The sequence below is a fragment of the Bos taurus genome, chromosome 1 (assembly GCF_002263795.3).
Source record: "Bos taurus isolate L1 Dominette 01449 registration number 42190680 breed Hereford chromosome 1, ARS-UCD2.0, whole genome shotgun sequence".
NCBI classification, from domain to species: Eukaryota; Metazoa; Chordata; class Mammalia; order Artiodactyla; family Bovidae; genus Bos; species Bos taurus.
In genome coordinates, this window is record NC_037328.1 from 7,170,210 (window position 1) to 7,197,173 (window position 26,964).

Consider the following 26,964-nt stretch of genomic DNA (forward strand, 5'->3'; position numbering starts at 1 on the left):
CTCTACTGATACCCTAAATGACAAGCCCCTTCAAGAGGTTGAGATTCAGGAATTCATACATTTGTAAAATGCTGATACTAGGCAGTGATAATAGCAGTAAATGAGTTTGGGGATGGGATATGGAGGAAATGGCAACCCACTCCTGTATTCTTGCCTGGAAAAGCCCTTGGACAGAGGAGCCTGGCGGGCTTACAGTCCATAGCATTGCAAAACAGACATGACTGATCACACATTACTGGAATCATATTAGATTAAAATAAAATCCATGTGAGATGAAAGGACATTTCTTTACTTCTAGGAAAAGGCATTGATAAATGTATTTTATAACTTCTACTTTCAGGGCTTTACACATCTTCAAAATTTCTACTCTGAAAATTTCTTTTCAGGCTCAGAAAATTAAACTGGAAGAGAATTTTAATTCGCCATCGAGAAGACATTCCTTTTGATGGTACAAGTGAGGACATGGAGAGACAAAGAAAATTTTCAGTTTTTGAAGAAAAAGTATTCAGTGTCAATGGAGCCAGAGGAAACCACATGGACTTTGGTCAGCTGTATCAGTTTTTGAATGCCAGCGAATGTGGGAATGTTTTCCAGATGTTGTTTGGTGTGGAAGGACAGTGAGCAGGGGAGTGGCTGAAAGCGTTTTGCCACTGTTGGTCTTTTGATTTTCCCTCTCTTTTGCTTGAAAGATTAATTTGACTTTAGTCCCACTCTAGAATGTTAGGGAGGAAAAAAAGGAAAAGCAGTGTAGCAGAAACGCATCTGTTAAAAAAATATGTCATGATTAGAACTGAGTTTTAAGTTATAATCTTAAACTTGTTGATAGACATTTCTTGACTTAAAAGCTACCTATTTTGAAAGAGAAGTTAATTATATTTAATTATAACATTGGTGGTCCCACTTGCCACCATTCCCAACCCCTTTCCCCTGTATCTGTTTCCACTAAAGACCCTGGAAAAGCTATAAATGCTCACTGTCTCAGACTCTCTTCCAGCGAGGGTGGCTGGGGGACACAGCTTTGACCATGGAACCTCTGGGAAAACTTTTGCTTCCCTGATTAAAGTGATAGATACAACTAGGGCACCTCTTCCCTCTCTTCTGTCACAAGCACCAAAATGATCACTGGAGCTGCAATAGTCCTTTCAGCCATGAAGGAAGGAGGGGTGAAGAGAGCCACAGAGACGCCAATCCTCAAGCAGCTGAACCACTGATCCAACACTAGCACCTGCCTATCTCTAGACAGTTTATTAGGAAATAAAACCAGTTTTATTTGTATTTCTGTGCCTGTTACTAGCAGCTGAAAGTGAGTTTGCCAGTTAGATTTTTTTCAGAGCATTAGTTTTGCATGTACCCCAGCCATTTGGTACAAAGACAGGGGGGATTTTTCTTAAACAGAGTTTGCAGTTCATCTCTATTTCTGTATGCTCACGCTCTGCCCCTGCTCCTTGGCTTACCTCACAGAAGGCTTTTAAGACTTTTTAATAGGTCTCAAGTGTGCATGGAATTGGTAATTTAGAGCATTTGTTTTTGGCAAATTGGATTTTGACATTTTTTTCATTCTGCAAGTGGCTTTCTGTAAATCTGCTTTCAGCAAATTGACCCACTCAAATAAACACACAACCTGGTTTTCGAGACCCTGCATAAACCAGTTTCAAAAGTGATGATTAAATATTTACTAGTTGCTAGCACTCAGGTTGATCCTTGAAGAGTCAGACTCGGATAGAGGAACGGGTGGGGGTGGGGGGCACAATACATTGTTTATCTTAGTAAAACAGTCGGAGGCAACTTATGTGGCCATCACTAAGCCAATCAATAAGTACATTATGCTACATATTACCCAATGCTAGGTAGAAAACAAAAGGGATAAAGTACAACTATGAGGAAACGTGGATAGATCTTGGATATACACACAGGGAAGAATCCAAATGTATGCATGAATGTAAGTCTTAGGTGCCGTCTCAGGTTCCCTCCCTGCTGCCCACCTCCCCGCTGCCCTGTCAGCAGCCCTGGAAATGCCAGGCCCTCCTCCGCTGCCACCACATAGCTGGATGGGCCAGCTGTACCTTAGTTTCTGACTTCGCCAGCCACCTCCCGATTTGGATGCAGTACCCCACCAAGCGTGATACTGACATGGCAACAGACCACCAAGGGGGCCTGGTGACACCCATGTTACTTTCAGCAGGGCCAAACTGCTAAAACTTCTTTAATCTTTGTATATTATTTTAATGAAAAACACATTGTATATAAATCTATATATATATATAATATATATACATATATGTATATAAATCTATATATAAATCTATAGATCTCAAGTGTAATATAAAAACAAGACTACAATAATGTAGCTTTATAAGCTTTCTTCACAGACAACTGTCAAATTTAGACACTGAACTATTAACACAGTGGCCAAGAGAAGTACAGAGTTTTCAACCTCATAAGTAAGAAATTTTCTCTGAAAATGAATTGAAGTATTAGTCATCAATAAAGAAAACAGCAAGTTAGATAGTCTGCCTACATTATATTATGTAAAAGACACAGTAAAAACTTAAGAAACTAGAGTTAAATGTAATAGGCAATATAGCTTTTTTAGACTTTTACCAATGATTACAGGCTTCCCTGGTGGCTCAGTGGTAAAGAACCTGCCTGCCAATGCCAAGACAGAGGTGTGATCCCTGGGTTGGAAGGATTCCCTGGAGAAAGAGATGGCAACCCACTCCAGTGTTCTTGCCTGGGAAGTCTCATGGACAGAGGAGCCTGGCAGGATACAGTCCACGGGGTCACAAGAGTCAGACATGACTTAGTGACTAATCAACCAAACCAATGTACTATGTATAAACATCCTTAAACGCAATGGCACCCCACTCCAGTACTCTTGCCTGGAAAATCCCATGGACAGAGGGGCCTGGTGGGCTGCAGTCCATGGGGTCGCTAGGAGTTGGACACGACTGAGCGACTTCACTTTCACTTTTCACTTTGATGCATTGGAGAAGTAAATGGCAACCCACTCCAGTGTTCTTGCCTGGAGAATCCCAGGGACGGGGGAGCCTGGTGGGCTGCCGTCTCTGGGGTCGCACAGAGTTGGACACGACTGAAGCGACTTAGCAGTAGCAGCAGCAAACGTAAAATTATTCAGTATGATTGCATGATGTTTATTCCATAATGAGAGTTTGTCAATGTATTAATCTGAAAAATATCTTGAACTGAAATCATCTATAAATAATAAATCTTTAAAACAAAGTCTTAGTCTCAAGTTCTGTTTAACATAATGGATAGACTCTATAGAAAGCAACAGTGTTGGCAGGAAACATTGGCTACAGAGTGCATTAAAAAAAAAAAAACTGTTATCTTCTGTCCAACAGAACTGATGATTACTTTTGGCACCTATATAAAACTAACAAGCACAGATTTCTTTTTTAAAGAAAGTGTATATCAGGGAAGCCCAACAATGTATCATTTGTGAAATTCCACTAAAGCTACCAGGCAGCCAAGAGTTAATAGAACATAAGAAGAACTGATGCAATGCCAAAGAATGCTCAAACTACCGCACAATTGCACTCGTCTCACACACCAGTAAAGTAATGCTCAAAATTCTCCAAGCCAGGCCTCAGCAATATGTGAACTGTGAACTTGCAGATGTTCAAGCTGATTTTAGAAAAGGCAGAGGAACCAGAGATCAAATTGCCAACATCCGCTGGATCATAAAAAAGCAAGAATTCCAGAAAAACATCTATTTCTGCTTTATTGACTATGCCAAAGCCTTTGTGTGAATCAAAACTGTGGAAAATTCTGAAAGAGATGGGAATATCAGAACACCTGACCTGCCTCTTGAGAAATCTGTATGCAGATCAGGAAGCAACAGTTAGAACTGGACATGGAACAACAGAATGGTTCCAATTAGGAAAAGGAGTATGTCAAGGCTGTATATTGTCACCCTGCTTATTTGACTTCTGTGCAGAGTACATCATGAGAAACGCTGGGCTGGAAGAAGCACAAGCTGGAATCAAGATTGCTGGGAGAAACATCAGTAACCTCAGATATGCAGATGACACCACCCTTATGGTAGAAAGTGAAGAAGAACTAAAGAGCCTCTTGATGAAAGTGAAAGAGGAGAGTGAGAAAGTTGGCTTAAAATTCAACATGCAGAAACCTAAGATCATGGCATCCAGTCCTGTCACTTCATGGCAAATAGATGGGGAAACAGTGGAAACAGTGTCAGACTTTATTTTTCTGGGCTCTAAAATCACTGCAGATGGTGACTCCAGCCATGAAATTAAAAGACGCTTACTCCTTGGAAGGAAAGTTATGACCAACCTAGGCAGCATATTAAAAAGCAGAGACATTACTTTGCCAACAAAGGTCCATCTAGTCAAGGCTATGGTTTTTCCAGTGGTCATGTATGGATGTGAGAGTTGGACTATAAAGAAAGTTGAGTGCCAAAGAATTGATGCTTTTGAACTGTGGTGTTGGAGAAGACTCTTAAGAGTCCTTTGGACTGCAAGGAAATCCAACCAGTCCATCCTAAAGAAGATCAGTCCCAAATATTCAGTCGAAGGACTGATGCTGAAGCTGAAATTCCAATACTTTGGCCACCTGATGGGAAGAGCTGACTCATTTGAAAAGACCGTGATGCTGGGAAAGATTGAAGGTGGGAGAAGGGAACAACAGAGAATGAGATGGTTGGCTGGCATCAACGACTCAATGGACATGAGTCGGACACAACTGAGGGACTGAACTGAACTGAAGGACAGGTACATTACTTGCCAGTCCTCTGTTCCCCCAAACAATAATTACAACTACTTTAAAAAAGAAAGTGAAGTCGCTTAGTCGTGTCCAACTTGTTGCAACCCCATGGACTGTAGCCTTTCAGGCTCCTCCGTCCATGGGATTTTCCAGGCAAGAATACTGGAGTGGGTTGCCAGTTCCTTCTCCAGGTGATCTTCCCGACCCAGGGATTGAACCCGGCTCTACCCGCTTTATAGGCAAACGTTTTACCGCCTGAGCCACCAGGGAAGATCCAAGCCCACAAAAATTTTGCAAAGGAGCACCAGGCGCCTTCCCCTTTAGCACCATCCGACAATCTGACCCCACCGCGTCGTAGAAGGGATGTACGCCTTCAAGTCCTCTGCCTCTGCCATCTCTACGAAATGTCAAAGGCAGACATCTGCTCTTTGGAGGAGCAGAACCCGGGGAGGGAAGACTCGGGCTCAGCGGCGTAAAGCAGGTGACTGGCTACCTATGGACACCAGGGTCCCGAGATGCTCCCAAGTGAACCTGGACGAGTTCACGCGCTTCGCTCACACGCTCGCAGCGTTCAGTCACCGGACCTCGGCATGTGCAGCTGGGAGGCCCCTACGGTGACTTCATGCATGCGCCCCGGAAGCACGCTCCCTCTTAGGGGCAAAGGCGTATTGAGGCTGTCTGGCAGGGGGCGCTGGTTTCTGATCTGTCGGCAGGGTGCTGACCCTGGCTCCTGTCCTGCCTGTGGGCTCGTCCTTCAGGCGGGCATCCTCCAACCCTGCCAGCGGCTTCTCTGGTGTTGTGATGCGCTTTGTTTTCTTTTTAATATTTATCTTACGGGAGGGGAAAAAAAGGCATCGATCCACATTCTCTTGGGATTGCCCAGGTGTTGCTAACAGCTGGAATAATTGGAGGCATGATGCTCCAGGGACCTGAATGGTGTCTTCGAGGACCAGGGTGGATCTTAATCAAGGAATTACTGAAATGGAGGCTTAATTATTTTTTTAATATTAAAAATATTTTTATTTCGTTTTAAACTAATACTCTATTGTTTGAAATAAATCAAAGTCGTTTCAGAGAAATTTAAATGACCCGAGTGCTCAACAATATGTCTTGCTATATTTTGAAGTTAGAATTAATGATTCTTTAAATAACACGAAATTTAACCCAAACTAAAATATGATAGAAAAACGTAATTTATTTAGAAAAAAAATTCTTGTTTATTGACCTAAACTTCGTTTTATAGTTCTTTTTTAAAAATTTATCAAAATATAATTGATTTACAATGTGTTAACTTCTCTATTACAATAAAGTGATACAATTATACAAATATATACTTTCTTAGAAAAAGTAAATTTTGATAGACCATCACTTTTGTTCTTAAAATATTTTCAGACTATCTATTTTCAAATAGTCCCTGAAGAATCATTTGCTTTGGATGATTAAATATACAAGTTTTGCTCATGCAATATGGAGACTTAATTTTTTTCCCCTGGGGTGTTTGGCATTTTGAGTTTTGTAAACTTGTTTTCTTTTCTCCCCACACCCCCAAAATATATGCAATAAATCTGTGCAGTACCTTTTTACTGGAAATGTGACCATTGTATAAAATGTACAAATAACTGGATATAAAACTCACCCAAACCTCGTGCCCTGCTGCTGCTGCTCAGTTGCTTCAGTCGTGTCCGACTCTGTGCGACCCCAGAGAAGGCAGCCCACCAGGCTCCCCCATCCCTGGGATTCTCCAGGCAAGAACACTGGAGTGGGTTGCCGTTTCCTTCTCCAATTCATGAAAGTGAAAAGTGAAAGTGAAGTCGCTCAGTCGTGCCCGACTCTTCGAGTCCCCATGGACTGCAGCCCACCAGGCTCCTCCATCCATGGGATTTTCCAGGCAAGAGTACTGGAGTAGGGTGCCATCGCCTTCTCCGAACCTTGTGCCCAGGAAGAAAAATTTTTGTTTTTTTAGTATATTATTTTTCTGTATGTGGTCTTTGTTTTTTTACACAAGTCATAGTGTCCGTGTTGCTTTGTTATCTGCCTTCTTTGATAAAACAATAGGTTGTAAACATTTCCATGAAATTAAATATTTTCAAGACTATCTTGTATTCAGTTGTCTGAGTGTACTGTAATTGATTTCAGCAGTTCACTGGTTTGGTGTCGTTTCAAAAACAAAGCTGCTCTGAGCATCCATTATTCTTTTCAAGTTAGATTTCAAGAAGTGGAATTTCACTCTGAAATTCTGGATTTGTCTTGCTAATTGTACTTGTGAAAGGTTGAGAAATGAAAATTGCAAAGACATAAAATTTCCTTTGCCCTAGATTTTTACCAACACTGGTTATTATCATTTTGCCAACTTAATAGATGGAAAAAAAATCTATATTGTTTTATGTTATCATTTCACCTAAAGCCAGACATCCTGGAATGTGAAGTCAAGTGGGGCTTAGAAAGCATCACTACGAACAAAGCTAGTGGAGGTGATGGAATTCCAGTTGAGCTATTTCAAATCCTGAAAGATGATGCTGTGAAAGTGCTGCACTCAATATGCCAGCAAATTTGGAAAACTCAGCAGTGGCCACAGGACTGGAAAAGGTCAGTTTTCATTCCAATCCCAAAGAAAGGCAATGCCAAAGAATGCCCAAACTACCACACAATTGCACTCATCTCACACGCTAGTAAAGCAGTGCTCACAATTCTCCAAGCCAGGCTTCAGCAATATGTGAACTATGAACTTCCAGATGTTCAAGCTGGTTTTAGAAAAGGCAGAGGAACCACAGATCAAATTGCCAACATCCGCTGGATCATCAAAAAAGCAGGAGAGTTCCAGAAAAACATCTATTTCTGCTTTATTGACTATGCCAAAGCCTTTGACTGTGTGGATCACAATAAACTGTGGAAAATTCTGAAAGAGATGGGAATACCAGACCACCTGACTGGCCTCTTGAGAAACCTATATGCAGGTCAGGAATCAACAGTTAGAACTGGACATGGAACAACAGACTGGTTCCAAATAGGAAAAGGAGTACATCAAGGCTGTATATTGTCACCCTCCTTATTTAACTTAAATGCAGAATACATCATGAGAAACTCTGGGCTGGAAGAAGCACAAGCTGGAATCAAGATTTCCAGGACAAATATCAATAACCTCAGATATGGAGATAACACCACCCTTATGGCAGAAAGTGAAGAGGAACTCAAAAGCCTCTTGATGAAAAGTGGAGAGTGAAAAAGTTGGCTTAAAGCTCAACATTCAGAAAATGAAGATCATGGCATCTGTCCCATCACTTTGTGGGAAATAGATGGGGAAACAGTGGAAACAGTGTCAGACTTTATTTTTTGGGGCTCCAAAATCACTGCAGATGGTGACTGCAGCCATGAAATTAAAAGACGCTTACTCCTTGGAAGAAAATGACCAACCTAGATAGCATATTGAAAAGCAGAGACATTACTTTGCCAACAAAGGTCCGTCTAGTCAAGGCTATGGTTTTTCCAGTGGTCATGTATGGATGTGAGAGTTGGACTGTGAAGAAGGCTGAGCGCTGAAGAATTGATGCTTTTGAACTGTGGTGTTGGAGAGGACTCTTGCGAGTCCCTTGGACTGCAAGGAGATCCAACCAGTCCATTCTGAAGGAGATCAGCCCTGGGAATTCTTTGGAAGGAATGATGCTAAAGCTGAAACTCCAGTACTTTGGCCACCTCATGCGAGGAGTTGACTCATTGGAAAAGACTCTGATGGGGGGAGGGATTGGGGGCAGGAGGAGAAGGGGACGACAGAGGATGAGATGGCTGGATGGCATTACTGACACGATGGATGTGAGTCTGAATAAACTCCGGGAGTTGGTGATAGACAGGGAGGCCTGGCGTGCTGCGATTCATGGGGTCGCAGAGTCAGACACGACTGAGCGACTGAACTGAACTGAACTGATTTGACTTTTGATCTGGGTCAGGAAGATCACCTGGAGAAGGGCATGGTAACTCACTCCAGTATTTTTTTTTTTTTTTTAGTTTTTTAAAAAATTACTTACTTTTAAATTTAAGGATAATTGCCTTACAGAATTTTGTTGTTTTCTGTCAAACATCAACATGATTCAGTAATAGGTATACATATGTCCCCAGGTAATGTACATATGTTCTTGCCTGGAGAATCCCATGGACAGAGGAGCCTGGCAGACTGTAGCCCATAGGGTCGCAGAGTCAGACACGAAGGAAGTGAACTTAGCACTTCACCTCATTTGACTTTTAGTGTGAGTTAATAACTTTTTATATGTGTACTGGTCAGTTATATTTCTTTTGCTGTCAATTGCCTGTTTATGCCTTACTTAATTTTTATTTAAATGGGCAGCCTTAAAATATTTTTTGTAAGAATTTTAAAAATAGAACTATTTTAACCTGTTATTTCTTTCTCTTTCAGATTTTTTTTTTTACATGTGGACCATTTTTTTCAAGTCTTTATTGAATTCGCTATAATATTGCTTCTGTTTTATGCTTTGGTTTTTTGGCCTAGAAGTATCTTAGCTCCCCAACCAGGGATTGAACTCACAGCCTCTGTGTTGGGAGGCCAAGTCTTAAGCCTGGACCACCAGGGAGATCCCTGTAAGAACTTTTTTAATTGTAAGCCTATTAACAACTAGTTAATGTTACAGATATTCCCCAAGTTTGTCTATTTGTTTTTTTCTGACATAGAAAAAAACTTTCCAATTAATGTTAACTTAAATGTTATCATTCATTTTCTTTATGGTCTTCTGTCTTTGGTGCATTGACTGGGAAGAATACTTCCCTACTCCAGGATAATTTGAAAATGTGTCTATAGAACCTCATAATTTTTTGTTCGTTTTAAAAAATCTTATTGTGAATTAGATATGTAACATCCACACTATTTATTTTCCTATGAATGTTTACCTTATAGAAAAAGGTAAAAAGAAGTAAAAAATGAAGTCATAGTCTTACCAACTCCTTTAAGAGAACTTTGCCAACAAGCAAAACTTTACCATTCTATTACATAAGTGTGGGTGAAAGCCTCTTGTGTACTTTTGCTGATTACAATCCTAGTTCTTGGCAGTATTAACCCCAGCATAAAGAATTTATCATTCCCATATATCTCTTTGTACTTTTATAATGTATGTGTTCCTATGCCATATCCTATGGCTTCATTTAAAAAAAATTATTTATTTAGCTCCATCACGTCTCAGCTGCAGCATGTGAATCTAGTTCCCTGACCAGGGATCAAACCTGGGCCCCCTGCATTGGGAGCTCGAAATCATAGCCACTGGGCCCCCAGGGAAGTCCCTATGGCTTTATGTTTAACATTCTGCTGCTGCTGCTGCTAAGTCGCTTCAGTCGTGTCTGACTCTGTGGGACCCCATAGACGGCAGCCCAACAGGCTCCCCCATCCCTGGGATTCTCCAGGCAAGAACACAGGAGTGGGTTGCCATTTCCTTCTCCAATGCATGAAAGTGAAAAGTGAAGGTGAAGTTGCTCAGTCATGTCCGACTCTTAGCGACCCCATGGACTGCAGCCTACCAGGCTCCTCATCCATGGGATTTTCCAGGCAAGAGTACTGGAGTGGGGTGCCATTGCCTTCTCTGTTTCACATTCAGTCATCATCAATTCATTTTAGAGTGCTGCATGAAGTAGGTGATGAATCTGCCTACAATGCAAGAGACCTGGGTTTGATTCCTGGGTTGGGAAGATCCCCTGTTGAAGGGAACAGCAACCCACTCCAGTATTCTTGCCTGGAGAATCTCATGGACAGAGGAGACTGGCAGGCTACATAACAGTCCATGGAGTCGCAAATAGGACTGAACAACTAACACTTTCATGAAGTAGGTACTCAAATTATTTCTTCAAAAGGTAAGCAGTTGTTTCAGTTATTTTTTTTTTTTTGAATAATCTATATTCTTCAGACATAGGACATGCCACTTTCATCAGAGCCTGAGTGTGAGTTCGATTTGCTATTCTATTTCAGTTTAGTCCTAACAACACCATTAGGATTGTATTGGCAATATCTTGAGTTTTGAAGTTTATTAGGACAAACCGTTATTATGCCTGCTTTCCAAAGTATCTTTCCTTATTCTTTCATATGAGCTTTTGAGATAGTTTCGAGATATCTGAAAACAAAAATCTCACTGAGAATGCTGTTGGGAGTATACAGGTTTCAAACTTAGCTTTTGAGAGTTGACATCTCCGCTACTGTAATTTCCCATCCTCTTTCTAGTTATGAGCCTAAGTTTTTGTAGCCTTTTTCCCCTAGGTACTGCATCTACATTGTTTTAATTTTTATGCATTTTGGATTAAACCATTATTTTTAATTAGGTCTTTTACTTTAAAACTTGTTTATTATTTGATAATGTCAAAATAGATGTTATAATCTGACACGACAAACTTTTGTTATTTACAAAAAATATCCTTTTAAGTCTTTTATTCTTCCAAGTAAACTTTTAAATCATATTTCCAAAGTTCATTAATTCTTTGGATTACATTAGTTATGGATATTTTGATTGGAATTGACATAATATTTGGAGAAGGCAATGGCGACCCACTCCAGTATTCTTGCTTGGAGAATCTCATGGACTGGGGAGCCTGGGCAACTACAGTCCATGGGGTCGCAAAGAGTTGGACATGATTGAAATGATTGACCATGACATAATATTACCTCTTTTGGTAGGGACTGTTTAGAGAACTCTTTTTTAAAAGGGTCTTATCTTAAAAAGATTAAGTAATGCTGAAAAAGACGAGCACTGGAAACTGTTACATAATGGAAACTATTTTCAAACGCTCAAATCAATAATAAAATGGTGCTTTAGGAAAATCAAACAGAGACCTGTCCTGTGTGGGTTGGAATGGTTTGAAGGTCCACATCAAGAGGTATGGATCCTTGTTATGAAATGTGGATAGTGTCAAGGAAATAGAAATAAAATCATTAGTTATTTTGAAGTAAGAATAAGTAGAATTTAGTAAACAGGCATAGCTAATCACTCTGGTCCTTTTTAAATTTTAACAAGACCTGGGAACATTGTTAAAAATGCAAAATCTCATTTAATAGCCCCAAAGTGGGCCTGACAGTCTTCATTTCTAAAAACATCCAGATGAGATGGTGATAATTGCATTTCGAAAGGTCTAACATTTTCAAAATGGAAAATTTTCATTGGAAAAGACCCTGATGCTGGAAAGATTGAAGGCGGAAGGGGATGACAGAGGATGAGATGGTTGGATGGCATCACCGACTTGATGGACATGAGTTTGAGCAAGTTCTGGGAGTTGGTGATGGACAGGGAAGCTTGGTGTGCTGCAGTCCATGGGGTCTCAAAATCGGACACAACTGAGCGACTGAACTGAACGGAACATTTTCCCATCTTGCTTCAGCCACTACCATGTCATTCTATTGCTACCCTTGTATGCAAATACCTCCCGTTTGGCTCCTTCTGCTGGTGAAAAGTTGCTTAGTCATGTCCAACTCTTTGCAACCCCAGGGACTATTCAGTCCATGAAATTCTCCAGGTCAGAATACTGGAATGGGTAGCCATTACCTTCTCCAGGGGACCTTCCCAACCCAAGGATCGAACCCAGGTCTCCCGCATTACAGGCAGATTCTTTACCAGCTGAACCACGAGGGAAGCCCTCATTTTACTTATAAGTGAGCAGTTACGGAGGATCAAGGGCTCAGACTCTCCTCTAGCAGCTTCCTTTGCTTAAGCAAAAGGGGAAAAGGGAAGGAACACATCCTTACAGAGTGGAGGTCACCAGAGTGAACTCCGCCACTGTGATGTGAGGCCACTTGGAAATACAAGTAAGCCCGAGTGGCTCTCAGCCCTGCGTTGCTTGGGACAGGGCGCAGGTAGTTAACATCTAGGAGCAGAGTCAGAAAAACTGCATTCGAGTCCTGTCTACACTGTGCATTGGCAGCAGGAGCCAGGGCAAGAGGCTTTACTCTGCTGACCCTTGCTCCGTTTATAAACATGGATGGGAACGTGCCTAACTCAAAGGACGCTGGAAAGATTAAATGAGACGTTTGCAAATGTCCTAAAACTGTACACACACGGCACTCAGCAGGCCTTCAATAAATGGTACCTAGCTTTAGTGTTAGTTCAGTTCAGTTCAGTCGCTCAGTCGTGTTCGACTCTTTGTGACCCCATGGCCTCCCTGTCCATCACCAACTCCCAGAATTTACTCAAACTCAGGTCCATCCAGTCAGTGATGTCATCCAACCATCTCATCCTCTGTCGTCCCCTTCTCCTCCCGTCTTCAATCTTTCCCAGCATCAGGTTCTTTTCAAATGTGCCAGCTCTTCGCATCAGGTGGCCAAAGGATTGGAGCTTCAGCTTCTACATCAGTACTTCCAATGAACACCCAGGACTGATCTCCTTTAGGATGGACTGGCTGGATCTCCTTGTAGTCCAAGGGACTCTCAAGAGTCTTCTCCAAACACCACAGTTCAAAAGCATCAATTCTTCAGCGCTCAGCTTTCTTTATGGTCCAACTCTCACATCCATACATGACTACTGGTATGAAACACGTGTTTTCAAGTTCTAAATAAGCAGGAAGCTGGTGGGGATAAGAGAAAGCAAAATTAAATGCAGAACTGGCTAGAATCAGAGGAGTTGGGGACATGCAGGAATTTTAGAAATTCTCCTACCGCTAAGGAGGGAACAAATCTTGTCTTAGCAAAGCGAGAAAAGCAGCATTTGGACCCTTGGGTCTCCGAGGCGTGGCTTCCTACTGAGCAGGAATTACGTCACTCAGATGGGCGTGGCTCCAAGTGTGACGTATCTCGCAGCGGATGGTCCCGGAAGCGGCTGGAGGTGGCGGGGGGTGGAGTGGGGCGGGAGATGGGCGGGGTGGGTGGCGGAAGGGGCGGGCCGGGGGAGGTTGTTCCTGTGAGTCCTTTTCCGGTGCCAGGGGCCGGAAGTTGTGGCCCGGCTGTGTCAACCCGGGGGCTGCGGGCTGGGAGTGCGGCTGAGACCGCGACCATGGGCGGGAAGAACAAGCAGAGGACCAAGGGGAATCTGAGGGTGAGTGCAGGGTGACCCAGTCGGCGCGGGAATCCTCTCATCGCCGCGGCTGGCTCTGTCTACCCGGCGCGTGGCCGGAGGTTGTGTGGAGCGCGACTGTGGAGTGGCATGTGTTTGCGTGTCCAGTGTGACCTCTCTGTTGTGTGTGCGTCCCTGCGGGCGGGGTGGGATATCTCTGAGCAGAATGGGGATGTTAAGCAGAGAGGAAAGATGTTACCGTGCCCAGCTGTCCCTAGCTGAGCACACTTCCTAGCCACCCCCCACTCCCCCCCCGTTTTCATTAAGAATTGGTTCAGTGTCAGCTTCCCCTGGAAAGTTACCTGGCCAGGGTAGCAGGGGGTAGCATCGTGAACAAGGGAGTGGAGTGGGAGATAGTTAAGGTGAGCCTGGAGTGCACGGAGTCTCGGATCAAGTCGCTTCTTCGCTCAAAAATCTGCTGTGGCTCCCCACATCCATCAGGGTATAGGCAAAGCTCTTACGATGATATATATACGGGATATGGGGTCTGCTCCGGCCCCTTTCCATCTCCGACCCCATCTTCAGCTTCCTTGTCTCTCACTCCATCAGGCCACACTGATCTCTTCCAGAACCTTGACCTTGCATGGCAGGCTCCCGATGCTCTTTGCCCGAGACAGCTTAGTGAGGTCTCCCATGATCACCCTATTTTCAGCTGTAGCCTTCCTCTCCACCCCCACCCCCTCCACCGCTCCCTGTTCTCTTTTCCTGCTTTATTTTATCCCATTGCATATCTGACTTCTCACATACTATTTGTTGATTGTCCTGCTTCATTTACTGTCTTGCTTGGTTAGAATATTAGTATAGGACATAAGTATTTTATGCAGGTAGGTGTTTTTATCTGCTGCTATTTATTATCTTTGGAACCTAGAACAAGGACTGGCATATAGCAGAAGTTCACTAAATACTTGTTTAAACTCCAGAGTGGACTAAAGATACAAGACTGAGAATGTCATAATGGTGTATTTTTTATAAAGATATTTTTTATGGTACTTTAGGTTTTTAATGGCGCAGCCTAATTTCATGAAGATGCTTCTTTCTGATCCAGTTCTAGTGATTTCAGTACCACGGTTTCTTTAGCAGCAGTCAGTCTTCTTTCGTGGTTAATAATATCAACAATAATAACAGTAACTAGCCTGTGTCAGTACTCTTATATACTTTACTTGCATTCTCATTTAATTTTAATTTTTTATTTAAAATTTTTTCTCAATGTTTAGTTTTGAAGTATTCCAAATATAAGGAAAAGTTGCAAGAATATTGGAGCAACAACTCATAAATTCTTTACCTAGAAATACCAATTGGTAGGGCTTCCCAGGTGGCACTGGTGGTAAAGAACCGGCCTGCCAATGCAGGAGCCACAAGAGATACGGGTTCGATTTCTGGGTAGGGAAGATCCCCTGGAGGAGGGCATGGCAACCTACTCCATTATTCTGGCCTGTAATCCCATGAACAGAGGAGCCTGGTGGACTGCAGTCCATAGGGTTGCAGAGTCGGACACAGCTGAAGCAGCTTAAGACACACACATGAACCAGTTGGTAATCTGGTCATGTTTGCTTTCTCTTTCTAAATATATGTATTTTGCCTAACCATATGATAAATAGGGGCAGAAATCATGACCCTTAATTCCTATACTTCAGCGTGTACATTCTAAAAACAGCAACATTCTTCTTCATAGCCATGAGAAATTATCACATGCAGAAAATTTAATTTCAATATAATAGTATTATCTAATAATATACAATAATATATTCACGTTTATGTAGTCATCTCAGTATTGTTCTCTATAACTTTTATTTTAGATACAACACTTTTAAAAACATTGGAGATCCATTGAAGGATCATTCATTCCATTTAGATCTAGGCATTTTCTTAGTGCCTTTTTTTGGTTTGTTTTTTTGGAGGAGCATTCTTTCATAGCCTGAACAGTTTGGCAGAATGTAGGCAATTGACTTGTTTAACTTAGATTTGTCTAATTGTTCCTCATAATTAGATTCAGGTTAAACAGTTTTTGACAGAAATACTTCCTTGGTGATGTGTCTTTCTTAGTGCCTCTCACACTATGGAGACACATGGTGCCTGCCTATCCCATTATGGGTGGTGTATGTTTAGTCACTTGATTAAGCTGATGTTCATTGTATAGGTTTCTCTTTCCACTGACTATCAAATAATCTGTGGAATGGTAGTTTGAGATTAGGACTAACCTCTTACAGAATTTCACTTAATGGTTTTGAGCATCCTGTGGTGATTCTTGCTGAAATCAATTATTATTATGGTAGTTTGAAAACTTTATGTTTAATCGTGAAGTGAAGTCGCTCAGTCGTGTCCAACTCTTAGCAACCCCATGGACTGCAGCCTACCAGGCTCCTCTGTCCATGGTCACCCTAAGTAATGATTGAGTTACTGTTACCTCATTTTAAGCCACATTCCCTGGTGGCTCAGAAGATAAAGAGTCTGCCTGCAATTCAGATGACCTGGGTTTGATCCCTAAGTCGGGAAGATCCCCTGGAGAAGGAAATGGCAACCCACTCCAGTATGCTTGGCTGGAAAATCCCATGGATGGAGGAACCTGGCAGGCTACAGTCCATCGGGTCGCAAAGAGTTGAGTCAAAGCTAATAGTTTTTCTAGTAGTCATGTATGGATGTGAGAGTTGGACCATAAAGAAAGCTGAGCACCGAAGAATTGATGCTTTTGAACTGTGGTGTTGGAGAAGACTCTTGAGAGACCCTTAGTCTGCAAGGAGATCAAACCAGTCAATCCTCAAGGAAATCAGTCCTGAATATTTATTGGAAGGACTGATGGTGAAGCTGAAGCTCCTATACTTTGGCCACCTGATGTGAAGAACTGACTCACTGGAAAGATTGAAGGGAGGAGGAGAAGGGGAAAACAGAGCATGAGATGGATGGCATCACCGACTTGATGGACATGAGTTTGAGCAAGCTCCAGGAGTTGGTGATGAACAGGAAAGCCTGGCATGCTGCAGTCCTTGGGGCCGCAAAGAGTAGGACACGACTGGGCGAGTAAACTGGATAACTGATTCCCTTTGCTGTATACCTGAAAATAGCAAAACATTGTAAATCAACTATACTCCAATAAAAAAGAATTTTTTTTTAAGATTGCTGTTAAGAAAAAAAAAAGATCAAATTGTGAAAAGGCATGACATATGCAGGGACCTTTTTATTGAATTTGGGACCGGAACACACATGGTGGGAACAGAATTAAGAGAGGGGAGGAGGGAAGTGGGACGAGGGAAAGAAAGAGTGGCAAGAAGGTGACTGGAGAGGTTGAGTCCAGGTGGTGAAAATCTTGAAAGTCATCTTGAATTTGGTCTTTAAACAGTAGACTCCGGGTTGCCACCTCAAATGCCTCTAGAAGCCGGCACAAAAGAATGAAGTAGGTGTGGTATAAGAAAATTAACTGCCAGAAATAGAATCCAAGTTCTTAATTTTTGAACTGTGGGTACAAGTAGCTAATCGACAATGGAGAAAGTAATGAGAAACAGTAACTACATTTTAAATTCAAAGTAGACCTTGAAAAAGATATAATTAGTTAAGAATAGTTTGTTATTTTTGAAACTAGAAATCTGATACCTTTTCTTCTGCACTGTCAGTTCTGATCTTCAGGTCAGTTCAGCCTTGACTCCTTCAGCTTTTTATACTATTTCATTATTGTGTTTCACAATGAAACTTCACTCATGAGATAATAGAGAAAATTCCAGTGTCTTAGTGTCATCACTGTTGGTTTTCAGAATTGTACTTCACTGACCTCCTTTGTAGGTCTTTTAAAAAATTAATTACTTGTGTTTTCTTTTTTGGCTGTGCTGGGTCTTCGCTGCTACACATGGGCTTTTCCCAGTTCTCCCGGGTGGACTTCCCACCGCAGTGTCAGTTGCAGCGCTCAGGCTTGCTTGCCTTGCAGGATGTGGGCTTTTGCTGGAGCAGGGCTTGAACGCGTGTGCCCTGCACTGGCAGGTGGATGCTTAAGTCCTTCTCTGTAGCTCTGTATTCATGTATCAGTATTGAGAAAGGTGGACTGAACAATGTTAGTTCATTTTAATAAAGTCTCAAAATAGAGAACCTTTTTTGAAATTAGTCTTAAATGCTTCTGTTTTGGGGGAAAAATTGAAAAAAAAAGCTTCTGTTTTTGGGGAAAATTCCATCATTTTCATTTCTGGTCACTCATTTCAGTTCAGAAAGTAGTCCAGATGATAATTTCTTGATAAATGAGTTTCCCAAACACAGTTTTTCTGGGTATCAGCAAACTAAATCACATATTTGTATTTTCAGCCATTCTTACAGAGAAATAAACAGATGAGTTTAGATGGGTTGTGATGTCATCCTGGACATTGAACTGAGGCATTTTCTTATTAGAGGACAGTGAATATATTATTTTCTTTCAACAGTTTAGATGTTTTCTGTATCTGTCACAAAGAATCCTACTGGAAGCTACCATGTTATGTAGCTTCCAACAAACCACTGACTATCACTCAGAATGAAAGAATGTATCTTATATCCTGACCATTGTATTTATTTTTATGTCCATAACTAATGTAGTTTGTAACCATTTTAGCCCATTAGGCTAGGCTTTGGTATGTGGAAATGAGTGTGTCTGCCCACAGGGAACTCCTGGTCTAGAAGTTGCTGTCATTAGACTTGTCCTGTGATAGTGGCTTAGTAATTTCTTGAATGAGTGAATGAATGAAAAGATATAATCCAATTATGAGTTAATTTTGCATCACTACACAGCACACATATATGTGTATACATACTATTTATAAAAAAATGTGAAATAAAAAATTTCACAAAACAGTACTTATTCTTACCACATGTGATGTGTTCTGATTTTTAAAATTTTGTTCTATTTCTTTAAAATGACCTACGGGCTGTTAAGTTGATTTCGGGAACCTCTAATAACTTGTGTATGTGTGCATGCTCAGTCACTTTAGTGTTTCCGACTCTTTACAACCCTATGGACTGTAGCCCACCAGACTCCTCTGCCCATGGGATTCTTCAGACAAGAATACTGGAGTGGGTTGCTATGCCCTCCTCCAGGGGATCTTCCCAATCCAGGGATCAAACTCATGTCTGCCCATGTCTCCTGCATTGCAGGCGGATCCTTTACCCACTGAGCCATCTGGGAAGCCCCTAATGGCTTGTAGTCATAACTTAAAAAACATTGTTCTGATGTTTAGGAAACCGGGAAATAGCTCCTAGGATCATTAAGTACTTGTGACAGAAGTATTCATCTTTGGGGGACATTACAATAGAGGCATAGGCTAGGGGGAAAATGTCCTCAAATGATTTTGCTTCCTTGTGGGAATTGTCAGGGAATTATTCTAAAGAACTCAAAGTTAAATTTTGAACTCTTCCTGAACTCTGACTGTTTTTCTCCCTACTCTCTTACCAGCCTTCAAACAGTGGCCGAGCTGCAGAACTCCTTGCCAAGGAACAGGGAACAGTGCCTGGATTTATTGGTTTTGGAACATTTCACAGTGACCTAGGCTATGTTCCTGCTATTCAAGGAGCTGAAGAAATAGACAGTCTTGTGGATTCTGATTTCCGAATGGTGCTGCGGAAACTTTCTAAGAAAGATGTCACAACAAAACTAAAAGCAAGTTTTGTTTTCATTAAAATGATCAAGAAAATCTTTTTGTTAAGATGGCATTGGTTTTTTTTTTTTTTTCCCCTGGTCAAATTGCACAACCAGAGATCTAACCTGTGACCCCTGTATTGGAAGCGGGGAGTCCTAACCATTGAACCGCCAGGGAATTCCCATCATTAGCATATGTTATATAAAGAACAGCGAAATCATTTACCACTAATAAATACTTCTACAATTGTACTTTTTTTCTGACACATTTTATACTTGTCTTCTGGATTATAAGTTAGTTTCTTGTTCTGCACTTAGAATCACTTTGAAATTCTGGCTTTACGTTTTCTCCTGTTAGATAATGTAATTTTGACCCTATAATTGTAAATGGGTTTTTTTGTTTGTATATGTTTTATATTTTTTAAAAAGAGGAAAAAAAATGAAGTTTCTCCCATAGTAATCTGTGATGTAAGTCTTAAGATTAGTATTATATAGCACAAACAAAGTATTCTCATGTTACATAAAATATTTCTGCAATTTTAAAAACCAGAAATATAATCAGTAGTTAATATTATGGCTGTCAATTCATTGGCTAATGATTTTAATAATTTACTTTTAGGCTATGCAGGAATTTGGAACCATGTGTACAGAAAGAGACACAGAAATTGTAAAAGGAGTTCTTCCATACTGGCCAAGAATTTTCTGCAAAATTTCACTTGTAAGTATTCAGACTTTCCTATTTTATTTCTGTTGTGTTGATGTTTTTGTTTGAAGTTATGAGGACTGTCAAATTTATATGATTCATTTTTGCTGAGGGTTATGGATTGTTATGTCAGTATGGTTAAACAGATTATGTAGGTTGTGCAAAGGAATATGTGTTTTCGGAAAGTAGGTCGTTGCTATACAATTACCTGGATACTTTTGAAAATGTAAGTCATGTCCAAATCTTTGAGACCCCATGGACTATACAGTCCATGGAATTCTCCAGGCCAGAATACTAGAGTGGGTAGCCTTTCCCTTCTCCAGGGGATCTTCCCAACCTAGGGGTCGAGCCCAGGTCTCCTGCATTCCAGGCGGATTCTTTACCAACTGAGCCACAAGGGGAGCCCAAGAATACTGGAGTGGGTAGCCTAACCCTGCTCCAGCAGATCTTCCCAACCCCGGCATCAAACTGGGGTATCCTGCATTGCAGGTGGATTCTTTACCAACTGAGCTATCAGGGAAGCCCCCCTAGACACTTTTAAGTCATAGTAAATTTTGACAGGGCTTCCCTGGTGGCTCAGCAGTAAAGAATCCGCCTGCTAATGAAGGAGACTCAGGTTGGATCTCTGGGTCTGAAAGATCCCCTGGAGAATGGCAACCTTCTCCAGTATACATGCTTGGGAAATCCCAAGGACAGGAGAGTAGTGGGCTGCTGCAGTCCACAGGGTTCAAAAGAGTTGGAGGCAACTTAGTGACTAAACAGCAACACATTTTGACAATGTAATCTCTTTGTATACTTGCTCCGAAGAATGAGAATGAATTACTTCATTATCCCGGGAGTAGCCTTGACTCCATCTTGAATATAGTTCTTTTTATCTCATTGGGAAAAAGGAAGAATTAATCAGTTTTTCTATATAATTATGGATTTCCCTTTAGCTCTGCACATAGCTGAATTCTTACTAATGGTCTTCATAGCATACCCAGAAATGTCTATATTTGTTTTTATGGGTTAGAACTGTTTTAAACCTTACTGTGTTTTCAATAGGATCATGACCGCCGGGTTCGAGAAGCCACACAGCAAGCTTTTGAAAAACTTATCCTTAAAGTAAAGAAACACTTGGCTCCTTATTTAAAAAGTTTAATGGGTTATTGGCTGATGGCTCAGTGTGATACTTACACACCAGCTGCCTCTGCAGCAAAAGATGCCTTTGAAGCAGCTTTCCCTCCGAGCAAGCAACCTGAAGCCATAGCATTTTGTAAGGATGAAATCACAAGTGTAAGTCCTAGGAACCATTCCATATCTATTTTTCAAAGTATTTAAGGGTTATGAGGCATATTACAAAGGTACCTCTTTCACCTAGCATTGTGAAGGAATGAGAAATGAAAACATTTTCAGTGGAATATTGCCTTTTTTAAATGGTGTATAACAAAATTGACCATTTTGGCTTTTTAAACTTAATTAACTTTTCAGATTGGACCATTCTTATATTATTTAGGTTTTTCATTCTTTATTTTAATATCTAACTTACCATGTATAAAAAACTTGAGGTATGTGCTTTGTAAATATATAAACTAAAAAAAGAATCCATCTAAAAACTAAATCTAAATTTTTTTCTCCCATATTTTCAAATCAATACATGTATACAGATATATTTAATCCTGATAATCCTTTGTATTAATATACTACAGTTTATTTAACATCTTTCACGTTAGTATACATTTGGGGTTTTTTCCCCAGTTTTTTATGGTAACGAACACTGCTTCAGTGAACATTTTCGAATAGATCTCTTCATACCGTGTAGGGATGGGAGTTACCAGAACTTCTAGTAATTCAATATGTTGGGTCAAAGGATGAGAACATTTAAAATTTTTATAGATATGGATAAACTGCCCTTCAAAAGGCCATCCAAATTTATACTCCCATTAACAGGTATACATTTCTCCAACACTTGGCCAACACCTTTACCAAATTGATAATGGCTATAGCTTTTGTGACTTCCAGTTCGTGTGTAATACTGTCCCTTTTTTCATTTTTTCCCTCATTTGCCATTACTAATATATGAACTAGAAAAAGTAAATTCCAGACTTGTTAGTTTTATAGCAAGAAGTAAGAATGAGCTGTGAGTCCATTGAGGGGAGATGAGGTTTAAAAAAAAATCATGCTTTCGTTCATTCCCCTATTTAGTACTCTTGTTTAGCACCCTGTGTATAATCCTACTTAAACATCCCCCCTCTCCTTACCTCCCTCCCTCCTTCCCTTCCTGCCTTCTTTAAATTAATCAGCCTTTCTGTGGTTCCCATTACCCTTACAAATTGAAATTGCTTCTCTTGGCCTACAGGATTCTGCATGATCTCTTATTACATGTCTGATCTCTTCACCCAGCATATCTCTACACAGGCACACATATGCATTCTAGTTCCTTATGTAAATTATTGGTTCTTCCATTGTTTATTTTTCTGGGGTACCAAAGTTCTTTTTTTAGGATGAGGGTTTGTAGCTTTAATCATATTCTCAAAGGGAGTTCTCTGACCCAACTGTAAGTTAGGAATCATTGGTTTATTTAAAATATCAGGCATAAATGTTATGAGTGAAGTGTCATGAGTTTGGACACTTAAGAGTTTTAGAAAATGGGTTTTGAGACAATTAATTTGGCTCTTCATGGTTGTTTTTTTTCCTTCTTGGCTTTGTTATGATTGGATAACTGCTCATTGAATATGTGGATTAGCTCCTGTATTCTTCCACCTTTAGTTGGTTGTGTCACAGCTGTACAGATATTAGTTTGAACTTTTCTGAGTTCAGAATCAGTGTATTAGAGAGGAGTAAGACAGATGAGATTAAAATGTCATAGTGTCTGGCAGAGGTCATGGGCTCTGGCTTACACCATTGGGCCCTGCCCCTCTCTGCCATTAGCTGGGGTGTTTGGCCCGAGCAAGTGTCTGTGCCTCCATTTCCTCATCTGTTAAAGTAGGAATTCACTGGTACTTCTCTGAGTTGCTGTGAGGATTCATTTAGTTAATGTGTGGGATACAAGGTGGGTGCAAAAGCTCAGTAAATTTAGCTGGCTATTGTTATTGCTGATAAAACTGATACTGGAGCAGTGAACTTGCCTGTACTCCACCCCAGAAATAAGCACCCTTCCTCTGCATTTCAAATGGAACCTTAGGCCTTCCTCTGTGACGGAGCAGGACACGATGTGTGTTCTTCCCTGGGAGGAGGGAGGTGCTCACAAAAGCGGGGCAAGGGAAGCAGAGCCTGATTCTGTCCCAGACCTGCTCATCAGGCATCCTTTCACTTCACTGCTCCATGCAGAGAGGAATGAAAATGCAAGAGGACAAGAGTATTTAGGGAGAAAGTCCTCTTGGCAGAAACTAGAGATGTTTGAAAGAAGTACCCTATCCTTCACCCTAATAGCTGCCAACCTTGGAAATTAGTAAGGGGAAAAAATTGGTGAAATTCAGACCTTTTAGTTTTGCTTCTTTTGTGAGGAAGAGGATTAAGAACTTTTATGTAAGATGTGGTTTATACTCTTGTCTCTTCACCATCGACAGTTCAATAAGATCTCAATCCCCCTCTGTAGGTGCTACAGGATCATCTTATCAAAGAAACACCTGATACCCTCAGTGACCCACAGTAAGTTGTATTGTGTCTGTGTGACTCAGGTTAAGTGAAACTCTGTTGCACTTATAGGTAACAAGAGGATAATTTCAATGTGAAGTTGAAAAAAGGGATTCTTTAAAAAAAAGAAAAAGGATTCGGAATGTAGAGATGAAGATACTTAATGCAGTACTATTTGCCAGGTGCAATTTTAAGTGTTTTTACTTGCAAGTTGTCCCTCTATTTAATTTGAATTATCTGGGAGCTCACATGTTTGGTTCTTTTACGAAGAGATGTTTTTAGATTTTTTTTTTTTTTTCCACATCTGCCTTTTGACATTTTAAGGTCTTCCTTAAAAGGAATCATTTTAAGGTCTGGATGAAAATAACTGAAGAACTGTGAATAGTTCTATTGAAAGGATACTAAGATGTTCCATTTACTTTTTACTCTTGTGTTCTAATCAAGCTATTAAAGAGTCTGTAAGGGAAAGCAACCTTAGATACAGTATTATTTAATCTCCAGAAACATCCAGTTAACTTCTGCTGAGAGTGATATATACATATACACTTATATCAGGCCACTCCTTTTCATCTACTTTAACCTGGTATTATTCAAAAAATATGTGATTAAAATTGTATGTGTATTTGTATTTTGTGTGGGGGTTTGACACAGGGAGAATGAATATAGAAATAAAGTAACTTTGGTAGATATTCAGTGATAAAACATTTAAAATAGAAGTGCTGCATACGTAGCTTGTCTTATCCTCAATCCTTATGTATATTTATTTTCTTTTTACATTAAGAACTGTTCCAGAGGAAGAGAGAGACGCTAAATTCTATCGAGTCGTAACTTGTTCCTTATTGGCATTAAAGAAATTGCTTTGCCTGTTACCTGATAATGAGCTTGACTCTCTGGAGGAGAAATTTAAGTCTCTTTTATCACAGAATAAGTTTTGGAAGTATGGAAAACATAGTATACCTCAGGTATCTTAAACTTTTGGTTTTAAGACATTTCTCTGATTCCTTTTTCTCCCCTGATCTTGTTAGTTTTTATTTATGCTTATTGTTTATGTTTAAAACTCTGCAAACACATTTTTGTGCTGGGACTGAATCGCCTCTCTTACTAAAAATGTTAATTGTATTTTCATTTTTTTACTTAGTTATTTGGACCTCAGATACAGAGTTGAATCATCATTTTCCTCTGTTCATGGCACCTTAAAACTTTTATGTGTGTGTGTAAGGCTTTTTCATTTAATGTATTTGTTTTTTCCTTTTTGTCTTTCTCCATTTTCCGCCTCTACCAGCTGACCATTTAACTGTTATTAATCTGTGTGCTTTTGCTTGGGTAGTTGTCTCATTGTTTATGATAATTACATTCTGTGAAGTGCACAAACCCTGAATACTGAAGTATGGGTCTTAGGGTTCCTGTGAGTCTCTGGTCACAACAGTTTTGGTAATTGTTCAGTACATTACCTTATATTTGTCTGTTTAAAGACACCTTAATTAATATATATTGTTAGTTTGCTAACTTTGAACTCCCACACAGCATTCATGCCTGAATGAAGTTTATCTAATCTTCTTTGTTAGGCATGTCCCAACCTATGTGTTTTTAATTCACATAAACGATTTCTGTGTTATATTTCATCTCGTTTATTGCTTTTTACTTAGTAATTTTTTTTAAAGTATTGAACTGTTTCACATTCCTGTATGTGTATAGTTGGTCCGTGGCTTCTCACTGATGGGTAGTACTCAGAAGTTTGCATTTGTTCCATTTCACACCTGTTCACTTCCCCAGTGATAGACACCCTGGTTGCCTCGGACTCCGTGCTCCCACAAATAAGGCAGCAGTTAGCATCTTCATTCATGTATCCCCGGATCTGTGAGAATTTCTTTTTCTGAAATCCTCTTAATTTTTGAATTGCTGAGTCAGAGAGTATGTGCATACTTAATTTTGTGAAGTAGCACCAGAGTGCTCACCTAATGGGCTGCATTGCTCTAGGCTCAACCAGCAATACGTGATGAATACTATTAATATGTATCTTATATTGTAGCCAGGGCTAGGCATCATTCAACTTCTTATTTCTTTTATCAGTCTCAGATGAAGCTGTCTTTAATTACTCTGCTGACTGGTGACTTACCATCTCTTCATAAGCTTTTGAAATATTTGTGGTTCTTCTGTAAACGTTTTTTGTTTACATTTGTTAAATATTTGTGTTTGTTCCTATCTTTCTCCCCTTTTTTCTACTGTAATTCTCTTTTTCTTATTCTACAGGAGTTCCTTGTATATTTTCAGTATTGGTCCTTTTGTCACTTTCAGGCATTGTAAATTATCTCCCATTCTGTTACCTTTCATGTTTCCTCTTTTATTTAAAAATACTAATTTCGATGTAATCAAAACCACTGGTTTTGCCTTATGAAGTCCTTTCTCACTTTAAAAACTTTTTTTTAAATATTTATTTATTACTTTGTATTTGGCTGGGGGTTTTTTGACCATGCCACACAGCTTGTTGGATTTTAGTCCCCCCGACCAGGGATTGAACCTGAGCCCTTGGCACTGAGCACTTGGTTCCTAACCACTGTACCACAGGGAGTTCCCTCTATCTGGCTTCTTTTGCTCAGCATAATGTTTTGAAGATTCTTTGTTGTTGTTTGTATCAGTATTTCAAAGTAGTTGTACTGTTTCCACTCTAATCAGCAGTGTATGAGGTTTTTAGTTCTATCTCCTTACTTTGATATTGTCCATTATTTTAAGTCATTCTCTCAGATGTGGGATCGGGGATCAGCAACTTACAGCTCATGGATCAAAATCTGGTACAGCTGACCTGTTTTTGTGAATCATTTTTGTATTGTTTGTGGCTGCTTTATGCTACCATGGCAGAGCAAAGTAGTAACAGAGACCACATGGTTTGCTCAGTTTTAAATGTTTCTTTTCTAGCTCTTTAAAGAAAATGTTTGCTGACCTCTGGAGTAGAGACTTTTCATTGTGGTTTTAATTTGCCCCTCAGGGCTAATGATATTGAACATCTTTTAATGTGCTTATTGGCCATTGTATTTTTTTTTTTTTTTTGCCCATATCATGTGGCAGGTGGGAAAGCAGAATCTTAGTTCTATAACCAGAGATCAAACCCAGGCCCCTGCGGTGAAAGTGCTGTGTCCTTACCACTGGACTGCCAGGGAATTCCCGCCCCCACCTTTTTTTTTTTTTGAGGTGTCTCTTTAACCCTTTTGCTCATTTTAAATTTAATATGTTGTATCTTTTATACCTAAAATTTCTACTTGATTTTTGTATGTTCTGTTTCTTTGATGAAATTTTATACTTTT

The 26,964-nt window shown here is 40.3% G+C and overlaps 2 protein-coding genes across 6 annotated transcripts in view; both read left to right on the forward strand.

Moving 5' to 3' along the window:
• RWDD2B (RWD domain containing 2B) overlaps nucleotides 1-1,648 on the forward strand; it is a 16,604-nt gene extending 14,956 nt beyond the window's left edge. For all 3 annotated transcript variants that reach the window (XM_059887449.1, XM_024993786.2, XM_002684614.7), the window contains one exon: nucleotides 387-1,648. In XM_059887449.1, the coding sequence (XP_059743432.1) occupies nucleotides 387-621 (235 nt within the window). In that variant the 3' untranslated portion in view covers nucleotides 622-1,648. The remainder of the gene's footprint in view (nucleotides 1-386) is intronic.
• A 12,055-nt stretch (nucleotides 1,649-13,703) lies between these two features.
• The window catches only part of LTN1 (listerin E3 ubiquitin protein ligase 1), a 58,918-nt gene continuing 45,657 nt past the window's right edge, over nucleotides 13,704-26,964 (forward strand). The window contains 6 exon segments of one of the 3 annotated variants that reach the window (NM_001192509.2): nucleotides 13,704-13,745; nucleotides 19,165-19,368; nucleotides 19,967-20,065; nucleotides 21,095-21,325; nucleotides 23,628-23,680; nucleotides 24,447-24,627. In NM_001192509.2, coding sequence (NP_001179438.2) covers nucleotides 13,704-13,745; nucleotides 19,165-19,368; nucleotides 19,967-20,065; nucleotides 21,095-21,325; nucleotides 23,628-23,680; nucleotides 24,447-24,627 — 810 coding nt within the window. 3 annotated transcript variants of the gene reach the window in all.